The following is a 14284-nucleotide window of genomic DNA, read 5'->3' as shown; positions in this document are numbered from 1 at the left end:
GTGTTTCTTGCCTTACAACAGTGAATACACTTCAAAAACACTTCATTGGGAGTAAACGGGGAGGTGCAGCTTTGTATTAATGGCATGAAGCCTAGGCTAATGCTCTGGAGACAAGGGTGTAAATCCCAACATGGAGACTGGTGAATTTTACTTCAAAAAACAAACCTGACATTGAAAATATCAGCTAGGTATAATTCCATGTGTAAGGCGATTGTTCAACTAGACTTTGGATAGTTATGCAATTTTGGCACAAGCCTTGTGATCTTGGTAAGGAGGCTTATGCAGGGTTGACAGAGCTGAGTTAGTTGTTGCTGTTTCTACCACTTAGGTCAATGCTGGTTGGTCCATCCAGTTTCATTCTTTTTTAAGCACCATAGCAGCTTGATACAAGTGAGTGGCTTGGTGGGCCATTTAAGAGGACATTTCTGTGGGTCTGGAGTCACATGTAGGCCAGGCTAGGTAAGGATGGCAGATAATGGCAGACATTAGTGAACTGGATGGGTTTTTATGACAGGATCAGCAATGATTTAGCTCTTGAGCCTAAAGGGATCAAGGGACGTGGAGAGGAAGGGGAGATCACGATATTGAATTCGATGATCAGCCATGACCAAAATGAATGATGGAGCAGGGTCAAAGGGCTGAAACCTCCTCCTCCTGCTTCTAGTTTCTATTTTCTATGTTTCTATGATTTAATGGTCACTATAACTGAGACTAGCTGATTTTTTCAATGCCAGATTTGTTTGTTGAAGTAAAATTCACCAGTCTCCATGTTGGGATTTACACCCTTGTCTCCAGAGCATTAGCCTAGGCTTCATGGCATTAACACAAAGCTGCACCTCCCTGTTTACACCCAATGAAGTGTTTTTGAAGTGTTTTTGCTGATGTAAGGCAAGAAACACAGCAGTCAGTTTGCGCATAGCAAGATCTGTCAAACAGCATGTGACAAGACTAGATAACCTGCTTTTTCAATGGCGTTTGAGGAATAACTACTGAACACGATACTGGACAATTGATCTGCTCCTCTTCAAACTATCCATTTTGTGTTCATTTAGAGGGCTAACAGTGCCTTAGTTTAATGTCTCATCCTGAAGACAGCACCTCCAATAATGCAGTACTCCCTCAGTACTGTGCTAGAGTGTCAGCCTCGAGTATCTCTGGAATGGTGTTGATTCAGTAAAAAGTCTGACAACACCAGGTTTTAGTCCAACCTATTTATTTGATAATATACTCACTAGCTTTCGGGGTTACCCCCTTCGTCAGGTGAATGGAGAGTTCTGGCCTCTCCATTCACCTGACGAAGGGGGTAACCCCGAAAGCTAGTGAGTATATTATCAAATAAATAGGTTGGACTAAAACCTGGTGTTGTCAGACTTTTTACTGTGTTTACGCCAGTCCAACGCCGGCACACCCACATCATGGTGTTGATTCACAGTCTTCTGATCCAAGGTGATTGTTACCAACTGCTAGAGCTGACATATTGGCAATTAAAAAGAGCATTGCTGAGATTAAAGGCAGTAAAGTGGAAGTCTTGCATTTATGCAGCACATTTTATAACCATTCAAACCGCTTTGTAGCAGTGAAATGTGCCATTGTAGCAATGTAGGAAAGTCAGCGCCCAATTAGTGTACAACCAAACCTCACAAACAGCATTGGGAGAGTGATCAGATCATCTGTTTTTGTGAACTTGATCATAGAGTCATGGAATCATAGAACCCTACAATGCAAAAAGAGGCCTACAGTGCAATGATGAGGGATGACTGTTGGCTAGGACACTGGGAGAACTTGCCTACTCTTTGAAACGGTGCCATGGGATAGAATCATAGAAAAACTACAGCACAAACAGGCCCTTCGGCCCACAAGTTGCACCGATCTTATCTCTACCTACTAGACTTAGCTATTACCCTTAATCCTATTAAGTCCCATGTACTCATCCAGAAGTCTCTTAAAAGACCCTATCGAATTTGCCTCCACCACCACCAATGGCAGCCGATTCCACTCACCCACCACCCTCTGAGTGAAAAACTTATCCTTGACATCTCCTCTGTACCTGCTCCCTAGCACCTTAAACCTGTGTCCTCATGTGGCAGCCATTTCAGCCGTGGGGAAAATCATCTCATCATCTTATACACCTCTACCAGGTCCCCTCTCATCCTCCATCTCTCTAAGGAGAAAAGATCGAGCTCTCTCAACCTATCCTCTTAAGGCATGCCACCCAATCCAGGTAACATCCCTGTAAATCTCCTCTGCACCCTTTCAATGGCTTCCACATCCTTCCTGTAATGAGGCGACCAGAACTGAGCACAGTACTCCAAGTGGGGTCTGACCAGAGTCTCATACAGCTGCAGCGTTATCTCCCGACTCCTAAGCTCAATTCCTCTATTGATGAAGGCCAGTACACCATACGCCTTAACCACATCCTATACCTGCAAAGCCGATTTCAGAGTCCTATGAACCCAGACTCCAAGATCCTTCTGATCTTCCACACTGCCAAGAGTCTTACCCTTAATATTATATTCCTTCATCCCATTTGACCTGCCAAAATGTACCACTACACATTTATCCGTAAGCTTTTACATTCGCTTGAACACATCAGTGCAGCACTCCCTCAGTACTGCACTGAAGTATCAGCTTTGATTTTTGTGCTCAAGCCCTGGAGTGGGACTTGAACTCAGAATGTGACCAGTAGTGAAAGTGCTATCGATGTTTACGAAGTGGTAAGCCACAGCAGTGAGAGACATTTTCATGGAAAATATGAGGTGTAAAAATGCAACCTGCTCATCAGGTCAGAAATGAAATTGGAAAGCATTGTCAGCACATAAATGAGACTTCCAGCTGCAGGAAAAATGTAAGAGCTCCTGGGACTTGCGTTGGGCTGCTTCTTCACAAACTTAATGGTTGGAATTGGAGGGTCACAAAAGTGGAAACATCATCAGGGACAAGATCACAGTTACAGACAAAAGTAGAAGTGTTTGGCAACTCAGTCACCTTACCTATACTTCTCCTTCCCAGTGTAGATGGAATGAACCCAAACCATTAGTGCTAGATTGAAGAAAGTGCATGTAAATTGTTCTCACATGGGAAATGTCTGTTGCCTTAGAGAGCGATGATAATAATGCTACTCCACTATTTAAGCATGGCAAGAGAAAAAAGCCAGGCAATTATAGACCCCATGAGGGGGGAGGATTAACAGCCTGCAATCGTGGATCATATTGGTATGAATGGCATGGGAAGACAGCGGGATGAGGTCCTGCAGTCAGAAAATGGGGGGCGAGGCAGGAAATTAGTAGTGGGACCTCAAAAGTAGTTATCTCTGGATTACTTCCTGTAACTTGTGTAAGTTAGCATAAATATAGGAGGATAAAGTAGATGAATGTGTGGCTCGTTTGGGTAGCACAGTGGTTAGCACTGCGGCTTCACAGCTCCAGGGACCTGGGTTCGATTCCTGGCTCGGGTCACTGCCTGTGTGGAGTTTGCACATTCTCCTCGTGTCTGCTTGGGTTTCCTCCAGGTGCTCCGGTTTCCTTCCACAGTCCAAAGATGTGCAGGTTAGGTTGATTGGCCATGTTAAAATTGCCCCTTAGTATCCTGAGATGCATAGGTTAGAGGGATTAGCAGGTAAAATATGTAGGGATATAGGGTTAGGGCCTAGGTGGGATTGTGGTCGGTGCAGACTTGATGGGCTGAATGGCCTCTTTCTGCACTGTAAGGTTCTATGATTCAATAGATGGTGCATGATGGAGGTCTTTAGATTCTTGGAACATTGCGACTGTCTCTAGCAGAGACAGGACCTGTACAGACCCCACAGGTTGTCCCTAGATACAGCTGAAATGAAGTCCTTTGCAGAGTAATTTGCTAATGATATTTGGGGGGGGAGAGTTTAAACTAACTTGACATAAGCATGAGATCTATCGGAGGAATATTGCACAGATTAGTGGGAAAGTTGGATACCATTATAGGAGGCAAGTTAATAGGTGGGATAAGACTGGTGCAGTGGTTAGCATTTTTCATTTCCTATTTTTAAATTCATTTTATTTTAAAAGTTATTTATTTTACCAATGTAGGAATTTAGCAATGTAAAGTATTTCAAATTAGAGTACAATATTTTACTTTTTTTTGGTGAGGAAGATCCTGCAGGAACTAATTCCAGTTTTGACACTGATTCCTATGGGAGCCTATGTTTCACTTAAAATCATGATTTTCAGAAATCCAACCACAACGTTAGGCGTTGGCTCACTGTACTCAAATTGCAAGGAAGTGACCAGTGGTGTCCAAATGGATCCTTGATAGGACCTTTGCTATTCATCACATTTATCGATGACATCGAAACCACAGCAGAAAACAAGAAGATTTTGGCGTGACTGTGTTGCTTTTGTTCCAGCTTAGTTTAGTAGTGTTCCTTTGGCATGAGGTGCCTTTTATCATTGCATTCTTCTGTGTTTACCTTGCAGCAGATCATTTACTCAGATCTTCCTCTGCAAACCGATCTCCAGCTTCCTTACAGCGAGTTCAGACCATTGACACTGCAAAGTCCATGTCAGGTGAGTGGAGGCAAAGTTTCAATGTCTTCTATTTGGTTAATGAACAAGGCTAAAGACCTCTGGAAACATCAGATGTCATTTCACACTTTGACATGTAGCATGGGCTTCATGAGCCACATATAAAGTTTAGTTTCAAACTATGCTGCTATAATTATGGAGCACTTTTAACATAGTAAAATGTCCCAAGGTGCTTCACATGAATATAATGAAAGAATCTGAAGAAATCCTGAATTTCTTAACATGGTAGACAACAGGTGAGGAATTTACAGATTCCTATCAGTTTACTGGATGACAACATGCTTTTTAAAAGGTGCTGAGATTATCTAAAGGCCTGGTACAACCATTACAATGCTGTTCACATCATTAGAATCCTATTTCATCTCAGTTTGATATTCCTTCCCCATTCTGATTTGTTACATAGCGGGATGGATTCCTGTTGGCAGGGAGACAATTGGAAAAAATCAAGAGTTAGGGTCTCCCAGATTAGTGCAACTAATCAACTATAGTTAACCAACTATAGTTGCAGGTCACTAATATGCTGTCTCTGCCGATTCCTTCAATGAATCAAACCGGTTGGTCAATCAACAGTTCTTGAAGTACTGTGATCCTGCCTGGCTCAGGTATCCCAATAACTGTCTTGATTCTGAATTTCCACTATCAATCATGTCGCCAAAGAAATCACCGTATCTACTTGATGCTACAGATGGTGATTAGTAGCTGGTTAACAGAAATAGCTGAAGCGTCTGGTCAATGATATTATTGTCCATAGTGAACTGCTCCACTGTCTGTCCTTAATCTGTCAAATCCTCAACTCATGAGAATAGAAATGGCCAATCTTTATTTTCTAATCAGCCCAGGAGTTGGGTATTCCAGGTGGTTTAAGCAAAAAAGAGACCAACCTTATATTTCAAGGGAGTTTTTACACAAAGGATGAAGATTATACCTTCAGTTTTGGGCGCTGCACGTTAGGAAGGCTATATTGATATGGAAGCAGTATAGATTCACCAGAATGATATTGAGGTTCAGTGAGTTAAATTATTGACATGTTTCATAAACTTAGCTTGGTGCTCTTGAGTATAGAAAGTTGATCCAAGTGTTTAAAATGATGAAACAAGAATTTATAATTTGAAAAATAATTATTCACTCATGAGATTTCAACCTTGTTGGCAAGGTTTTTATTCTTTTGCAGGACATGGGTTTCACTGGCTAGGTCAGTATTTATTGTGCATTCCTAATTGTCCTTGAGAAGATGGTGAACTGACACCTTGATCCATGTGGTGGATTTATTGCCTAGTTCTAACTGTCCTTGAGAAAATGATGGTGAATCACCTTGAATAGAACTGAGTGGTTTTTTTTAGGCCATTTCAGAGGACACAAGAGTCAATCACATTTCCGTGGGGCTGAAATCACACACAAGCCAGTTCAAGTCAGGATGGCAAATTTCCTTACTTAAAGGGTATTAGTGAATTGGATATGTTCTTACGATAATTCAGTAATTTCATGGACACCATTACTGATATAAATTTGTTTTAAATTACCAATTTATTTAATGAACTGAATTTAAATTCCTTAGCTGCCATGGTGGGATTTGAATTCTGGTGACCTGATACTTTGGGCATAACCACTATGTCACCATTGCCCCAGTAAATTAGAGCTAGGTTCTTCAGAATTATATCAGGAACCATCTTTTCAAAAAGGGTAGTGTGAAATTCCAGAATTGGTATCTGTTTATCATGTTATACAATCTGTAGTCTCTACTGATTTAGCAAGCTTAAGAGTAATACAATATTACATCACCAATTGTAAAGATGGAAAAAGCACAAATATTACTGCTGTATTTGAAATGAGATTTGTGGATTAGAAGTTGTAATCAATAAAACTAAAGTAATCACTTGTCAGGACATGGAAATCCCCTCTCAGTGGGGTACTGAATGCTTAATATACAGTCCGTTGAGCAAAAGATTTTGACTGTGCTAATAGGCATGAAAATTGCTTTCTAGCCTCAGTGTTGTGATTAATGCTGTGTTTGTCCTTTGTGAAAGTATGCAATCCATTTGCAGCTAGATTGATACACCCTTGAATCATAACAAATAGTTGACTTTATGAGCCATGTGCCAAGTGGTTTATTAGTGCCTAGCACACATGGCAGGATATAGACAAGCCTCATATATAACTATCTTCAGTGAGATGGAAAAAATGGGATCGGTTATAATTGATGCAACAGAGGCATTCGAGCTCAGTGTTTGCTTAGATCTGTAAATAGCACATTTGGTTTCATTCTGACCAATTTACTGATCAGATCTGCAATAAAACATGGCACCATGAAGAAATATATTGCTTTAATCTCAATGCTGATGTACATCATCAAATCATATAGTGAAAAGGAGACTAATCAATCAGCCCGTCATATCTATCCCCACTGCTTGAAAATCGAATTAGCTCCTTCCCCATAATCTTTCAGATTTTTCTTTTAATTATTTATCCAATTCCCTTCTGAAAATGAATCTGCTTCTACTCCCCTTTTAGCCAGTGCATTCTAGATCCTTCAAACTTAGTATTTGACAAACGTCTTCTGCACCCTATGCAGATTTTGATATTTTGCTAAAATGTGGTACCCAGAATTGAACACAATAATTCAGGTCGAAACTGTGATTTATAAAGGCTTTCTATATTTCTTTGGTTTTTCAATCCTATGCCTCTATAAAGCCAAGATTCTCAAGTGCTTTTTTAACAGCATTATCAATTTGTCCTGCTGCTTACGTGACAGAACAAATTATTGCAGGATTCTTGGGAACCGACTCCTAAAACCACAACTAGAAAATTCCCTTCCCCTCAGTCCCGTTGGCTAGGCGTGGTTTCCACCATTTGTAATTTACAGAATAAGAGTAAGTGAAACTTCTCCATACTGCGAAGATAATGGTATTAAATTCTGGAACACCAATCTGACAAAGCAGCCAATGTCAGGCCTGACCACTGTTTTTCAGAGGTTGCAATTCAAAATTGGATTCTTTTTTGTACCATGAACTAGCCAAGCTCATTATCCAGACTCTGTTTTGTGGCTGGGAAGCCCAGCTGCCTTTAAGTTGTGTCACAGGGAGCTAGCTTTATGTTCTCTGAACTGCCTCCAGAACATGAATATTTCTCTTGTTTCATGATGACTTGCTGTGATTTGTAATCTCCCATTTTCACAGCGCAGTTTATATTTTGACATTGGTAGCTGTATTGCGTTGACTGGACATTCTGAATGTGGAGCTCACAGGCTCTCTCATCAGTTTTATCCATTATCGTTTCAATACCATAACATAACCTTAGAATATCCCATATTTTTCATTGTTGAGACCTGGATGCTAAACTTTTCGTCAAGTAACAGGTTAAACATCCTGGAACCCTCTTCATCTGAAAGTGTTGAAACTAACGTTTCGTCCGTGTCCTGGAAGAGTGTCATAATAGCACATGGTCAAAATATGCAATTGGCAATGACTTTAAGTAGGGTTAAAATTCTTTTAACCAAAGCTGTAAGATTTATTCCAGTCCTTGTTTTGCTATGTTGGTAACAGCTTCTCATAACAGATTCTTTTAGCCCCTGAGTATAATCATCCAGCCTTTGTGTGTTGCCAATAGATACATATTTACTTTGTGTATGTCGTCCAAGATGCTTGGTATTACTTTGCATTTGTTTAGTTTAAAATACATCTGTCATTGCTAAACCCATCTGCTTCATTGGTATTGAATTCCATCAATCTTTACTGGATGCGATATTGTGGGGATCCCGAGCATCATTTGAGAGGCAAAGATTTAAAGAATATCAAAGTTTATTCAGACAGATGTAGGGGAGAAATACTTAGCAAACATGTCCTTCTCAAAGAATCACGGTTACAGTAGCTATATTTATACTTCTCCCAGCGTGACCATATTATTCCAGCTAATCCAATTAACCACTGCAAAATACAATCCATCACAATTAGCCCTTGAACAATAAAAAAGCAACAATCAATTTGTTGACTCACAGTTGCCCCACACCAGACCTTCCTGTTGGCCCTAGCCAGAATCATCTGAGCCAGATAGGCAATTCACCTGGATTCTCTATCTGGGGGATGTCCAGGGATCCTACTGGACTCAGCGGGTGTCACATCCCTTGCGCCTCTTTTGGCTCAATTAGTACTTAAATACTTGGGTGCAGCCTGGGTATTCTAATGTCGACTGCTAATTCCCTTCAAGTGCAGCACCCATCACTCCTGCACTAAACAGCATCTTTTGTTTCGATACATCACTGAACATTTGGTTGTACTCTGTGGTTGGAGGGGTCCTTTCTCCCACTTTTCTTGCTCCTTGGCCACTGCTTTGGCGAGCCTTTCAGCCCACCTTCACTATCTCCTGCTATGTTTTTCGAAAAACATATGCAAGCAATTGCTAATTGTACGATTTTTCGAAACATGTCAGATGATTCCTGTCCAAGGATGAATTTGTGCATTAAGTCTCTAGTTTCACAAGTCCTGTCACCAAGTTAGGTCTTCATGTTCTCCATAATGGCCCAATTCTTCTACCGCAGGTTGTAGTAAAGCTTTGATATTTACCAGTGACCTTGTGAGGTTCAGTCAGGTGCCCTGGCAGAGTTGGTACCTCACAGCTAAACATATTGACATAATGCTATAGGTCACTTTTAAGGTCACCCTGCGCCTGTATCTCATACAACCATAAGAAGTAGGAGTAGGCCACTCTAGATTCCTCATAACCTTTCACCCCCTTGTTAATCAAGGATCTACCTAGCCTTGGAGGACGAGAATTCCAGAGACAGTCAACCCTCAGAAAATGTTCTCTTCATCTCTGTTTTAAATGAGCGACTCCTTAATTTTAAACAGGGACTTCTAGTTCTAGGTTCTCTGACAAGAGGAAACAGCTTGTCTACATCTAATCTGTCAGTACCCCTCAGGATCTTAATGATCAAATTTCTCTTACTCTTATAAACTCTAGTGGATACAAATTTAACCACTCCCATCTTTTTCCATAAGACAACAAGCCTGTTTTTAATATTCTGCGAATGGATTCTGTGTCAGTATCTGGGAGCATGGGATTTAGCATTAAATTGTGGAAGGATAACTTCCCATGCCATCTTTGCAGAAACTAGTATTCCTAGTTCTGAACTGCCTTTACATGCTTCCTTAAATAAGGACACCAATACTGTACACAATAGATATGAACATAAGAACATAAGAAATAGGAGCAGGAGTAGGCCATCCAGCCCTTCGAGCCTGTCCCGCCATTCAATAAGATCATGGCTGATCTGTCGTGGCTCAGTTCCGCATTCCCGCCCTCTCCCCATAACCCTTAATCCCCTCGCTTATCAAAAACCCATCAACCCGCGTCTTAAATATATTTAGCGAGGCAGCCTCCACCACTTCAACGGGCAGAGAATTCCGCAGATTCACCACCCTTTGAGTGAAGAAGTTCCTCCTCAATTCCGTTCTAAACCGCCCCCCCCCCCCCCTTTATCTTGAGGCTGTGCCCCCTAGTCCTACTGTCCTTTCTGAGCAAGAAGAGTCTCTCCACCTCTATCCTATCCATCCCATTCATCATCATATACGTCTCAATGAGATCTCCCCTCATTCTTCTAAACTCTAACGAGTACAAGCCTAGTTTATTCAGCCTCTCCTCATAGCTCAACCCCCTCAACTCCGGCATCAGCCTAGTAAACCTCCTCTGCACTCCCTCCAAGGCCAAAATATCCTTGCGTAAGTGCGGTGACCAAAACTGCACACAGTACTCCAGCTGCGGCCTCACCAATGCCCTATACAGCTGCAGCAAGACCTCCCTACTTTTATATTCAATCCCCCTCACTATGAAGGCCAGCATCCCATTCGCCTTCCTGACCACCTGCTGCACCTGCAACCTGGGTTTTTGCGACTCATGCACAAGGACCCTGAGGTCCCTCTGCACCGTCGCCTGCTGCAGTTTTTCGCCACATAAGTAATAGTCCTTCCTACCATTATTCCTACCAAAGTGGACCACCTCGCACTTGCCAACATTAAATTCCATTTGCCAGTTCCTGGCCCATTTGCCCAGCCTATCTAGATCCTTCTGCAGACTCTCCACACCCTCCGCACAATTTGCCGTTCCACCAATCTTGGTGTCATCAGCAAATTTCGACACCATACACTGAGTTCCCGAGTGATCTCACCATTTCTCTGTATAACTGAAGCATAAACTTTTGTATTCAATTCCCCTCACAATAAATGAAGTCTACTAGGTTTCCTAATTACTTGCTGTACCTGTATACAATTAGAGATATAGAGCTTTACAGCATGGAAACAGGCCCTTTGGCCCAACTTGTCCAAGCCATCCTTTTTTTAAAACCACTAAGCTAGCCCCAGTTGCCCACGTTTGGCCCATATCCCTCTATACTCGTACTATCCATGTAACTGTTTAAGTGCTTTTTAAAAGACAAAATTGTACCCGTCTCTACTATACCTCTAGCAACTTATTCCAAGCACTCACTACCCTCTGTGTGAAAAAATTGCCCCCCGGACCCTTTTGTATCTGTCCCCTCTTACCTTAAAGCTGTACGCTCAAGTTTTAAACTCCCCTACCTTTTGAAAAAGATGCTGACTATCTACTTTATCTGTGCCCTTCGTTATTTTATAGATCTCTATAAGATGACCCTCAAGTGGCCTGCACTCCAAGGTAAAAACGTCCCAGTCTAACCAACCTGTCCTTTTAACTTAATCCATCAAGTCCCAGTAGCATCCTAGTAAATTTTTTCTGCACTCTTTCTAGTTTAATAATACCCTTTCTATAATAGGGTGAACAGAGCTGTACAGAATACTCCGAGATTGGCCTTACCAATGTCTTGTACAACTTCAACACAACATCCCAATTCCTGTATTCAATGTTGTGACCAATGAACCCAAGCATGTCAAATGCTGCCTTCACCACTCTGTCCACCTGTGACTCCACTTTCAAGGAGCTATGAACATGTACCCCGAGATCTCTTTGCTCTATAACACCCCTTAGTATCCTACCATTAACTGAGTAAGTTCTGCCTTGGTTCAATCTACCAAAATGCATCGCTTCACATTTATCTAAATTAAACTCCATCTGCCATTTATCAGCCCACTGGCCCAATTGATAAGATCCCGTTGGAATGCTAAATAACCACCTTCGCTGTGCCACCAATCTTAATGTCATCTGCAAACTTACTAACCATGCTTCCTATACTCCCATCCAAATCATGACAAATAAGTGGACCCAGCATCAATTCTGAGGCACAGTTGGTCACAGGCCTCCAGTTTGAAAAACAACTCTCTACAACCTCCCGCTGGCTTCTGCCATTCTGTCAATTTTGTATCTAATTGGCTATCTCACCCTGGATCCCCTGAGATTTATACAACAACCTACCATGTGATACCTTGTCAAAGGCCATGTAGATAACGTTGTGTGTTGGTGCAGGCTCGATGAGCCGAAGGGGCTGTCCTGCACTGTATGATACTATAATCCTAGGAATATTAATTTCTGCAAAGATAGCATTGAAAGTTATCCTTCTACAATTTAATGCTAAATCCCATGCTCCCAGATACCGACACAGAATCCATTTGCAGGAGCTTTCAAGAAAACATGTTCCTCAAACTAGTCTGCCAGTTAGGCTCTGAAGTTTACCAGTATTTTAGATGTAGAATTCCTGTTTGCTGACTCGGGTTGCATGTATTATTTTTCATTGTGACCTATGTTGTACTGGACTCCTGAGATGTACTGTTGGATAGTGGCAGAGTTGCATTTTCAGTGATCGATTTCATTTTATCTGCAGTGTCTCGAAGGAGCAGTGAGGAGATTAAACGTGATCTAACAGTCACAGATGGTTCCTCTCCAGCATCATTAATGGGAATGGGAACCACATCTCCACAACTGTCTTTGACATCTTCATCACCCACAGCGTCAGTCACTCCAACTGCACGCAGCCGGCTTAGGTAACTATTCCACTTGGCTAGATCTTTTCATAGGCATGAAGAGCAACTTTTCAGCACTTACTTTTTGCCTCTAATTCTGTTGATGAAGAGCAATTTTTGGAAGATGGTGCTGAGAGGTTGACTGATGACAAAGATAATTTCAAACTGACGGTGAGGATTTCTTAATGTGTTTGCACACTATTGTGATAGAATCATACACATCAGACCCCTGGGCTGATTTTCAGTAAATGATTAGGTTATTGATCTTACGCTGGTGGGATATACAGTATGTCTGGGCTAGTAAGAAGAGAACTAACTACTCTTCCTTTATCATGCATTGCACACTATCGACCTGTGTGTAGTCTAGTATATGCTGCTTGTGTTCACGTGTGAAGGTAAGCATTTATACAGCTTAATGCAGAGTTGCTGATGTCCATGAAAAACCACGAGTGTGTGTTGCTGGTTGAAAGACAGCAAGTGAGAGAATTTGATAAAGATAGAAATTGCTTCTTGGTTTGACCCATTTATTGTCCAAGATAGTTCTATTGGTCATTGTGAGTGATCATGTGAACTTAATAGACCCATGTTCTAGACAGAAGGCCTTCCAGAACACACCACCCCTGAGTGTCTGGTGGACCTTCCTCTTTCTTTTGTAAGAACCTGAGTGACATTAGTGACAGCCCTATCATAGTCCTGTTCTTTGTTACCAGTTAACAAATTTCAAATCCTTTCTTTTGGCCTCTCACTTTGCCAGAATTGTTCCATATAGTTTTTATTGAAGTTTTCTGGTTAGCCATGCTTCAGTTTTTGGCTCAGATGAGTCTGAAATTAAAGTGCTACATTTCTGATTTAAGATATCTTTGTGACACTGAACTGAGTTCAAACCTTTGTTCATTAAGCTAAATCCTTGAGCTGCAGTTGTCTAATCCAAAGCTCATGATTCTTCCCTGTGACAGACCGTTCCAGTACCTGCAGTGTCACTATCATGATGGCAGAATGTTTCCACACTCAGCTTATGCACTGGAATAATTAACTGAATGATTTGAAGCAGTATTGGGCAGCCTGGAGGGTCACAGGAGGCCCCTCTGGTTTTGAGTGCAGCCCACGAGACATTTAGTTGACTGTTGCCTACTCACAGGGTTGCTGTTGATTTCCACCGGTGTAGTTTTTCTGGACCGGTGTTGCTGAAGTGATTCGCACGTAAAGCAAGAGTGACTGAAGTGAGGTGCATGCTGATTGCCCACAACATTGACTGTGAGAGCACTACAAAATAATTCAGCAGTTTTCTATAACTGTAAATGCAAAACTTCAGTGAGGAGAGCGGGAGTAAAGGGCTAGAGTTCAGTGAGGAAATAAAGGGGAATAAAGAGCGAGAGTTCAGTGAGGAAATAAAGGGGAATAAAGAGCGAGAGTTCAGTGAGGAAATAAAGGGGAATAAAGAGCGAGAGTTCAGTGAGGAAATAAAGGGGAATAAAGGGCGAGAGTTCAGTGAGGAAATAAAGGGGAATAAAGAGCGAGAGTTTAGTGAGGAAATAAAGGGGAATAAAGAGCGAGAGTTCAGTGAGGAAATAAAGGGGAATAAAGAGCGAGAGTTTAGTGAGGAAATAAAGGGGAATAAAGAGCGAGAGTTCAGTGAGGAAATAAAGGGGAATAAAGGGCGAGAGTTCAGTGAGGAAATAAAGGGGAATAAAGAGCGAGAGTTTAGTGAGGAGAGCGGGGAATAAAGAGCAAGAGTTCAGTGAGGAGAGCGGGGAATAAAGAGCAAGAGTTTAGTGAGGAGAGCGGGGAATAAAGAGCGAGAGTTCAGTG

At 41.7% G+C, this 14284-nt stretch overlaps 1 protein-coding gene across 7 annotated transcripts in view; it reads left to right on the top strand.

Moving 5' to 3' along the window:
- specc1la (sperm antigen with calponin homology and coiled-coil domains 1-like a) overlaps nucleotides 1-14284 on the top strand; it is a 281487-nt gene that overhangs the window by 156977 nt on the left and 110226 nt on the right. For 5 of the 7 annotated variants that reach the window (XM_080208608.1, XM_080208610.1, XM_080208604.1 and 2 more), the window contains exons 11-12: nucleotides 4449-4538; nucleotides 12337-12496. In XM_080208608.1, coding sequence (XP_080064734.1) covers nucleotides 4449-4538; nucleotides 12337-12496 — 250 coding nt within the window. The remainder of the gene's footprint in view (nucleotides 1-4448; nucleotides 4539-12336; nucleotides 12497-14284) is intronic. The other 2 variants (XM_080208609.1, XM_080208607.1) reach the window with 1 other exon arrangement.

This window comes from Carcharhinus amblyrhynchos, chromosome 20 (assembly GCF_965287045.1).
Source record: "Carcharhinus amblyrhynchos chromosome 20, sCarAmb.v2.hapA, whole genome shotgun sequence".
In the NCBI taxonomy this organism is placed as follows: Eukaryota; Metazoa; Chordata; class Chondrichthyes; order Carcharhiniformes; family Carcharhinidae; genus Carcharhinus; species Carcharhinus amblyrhynchos.
The sequence above is the reverse complement of the archived record's forward strand: the minus strand, read 5'-3'. Positions and strand labels throughout refer to the sequence as shown.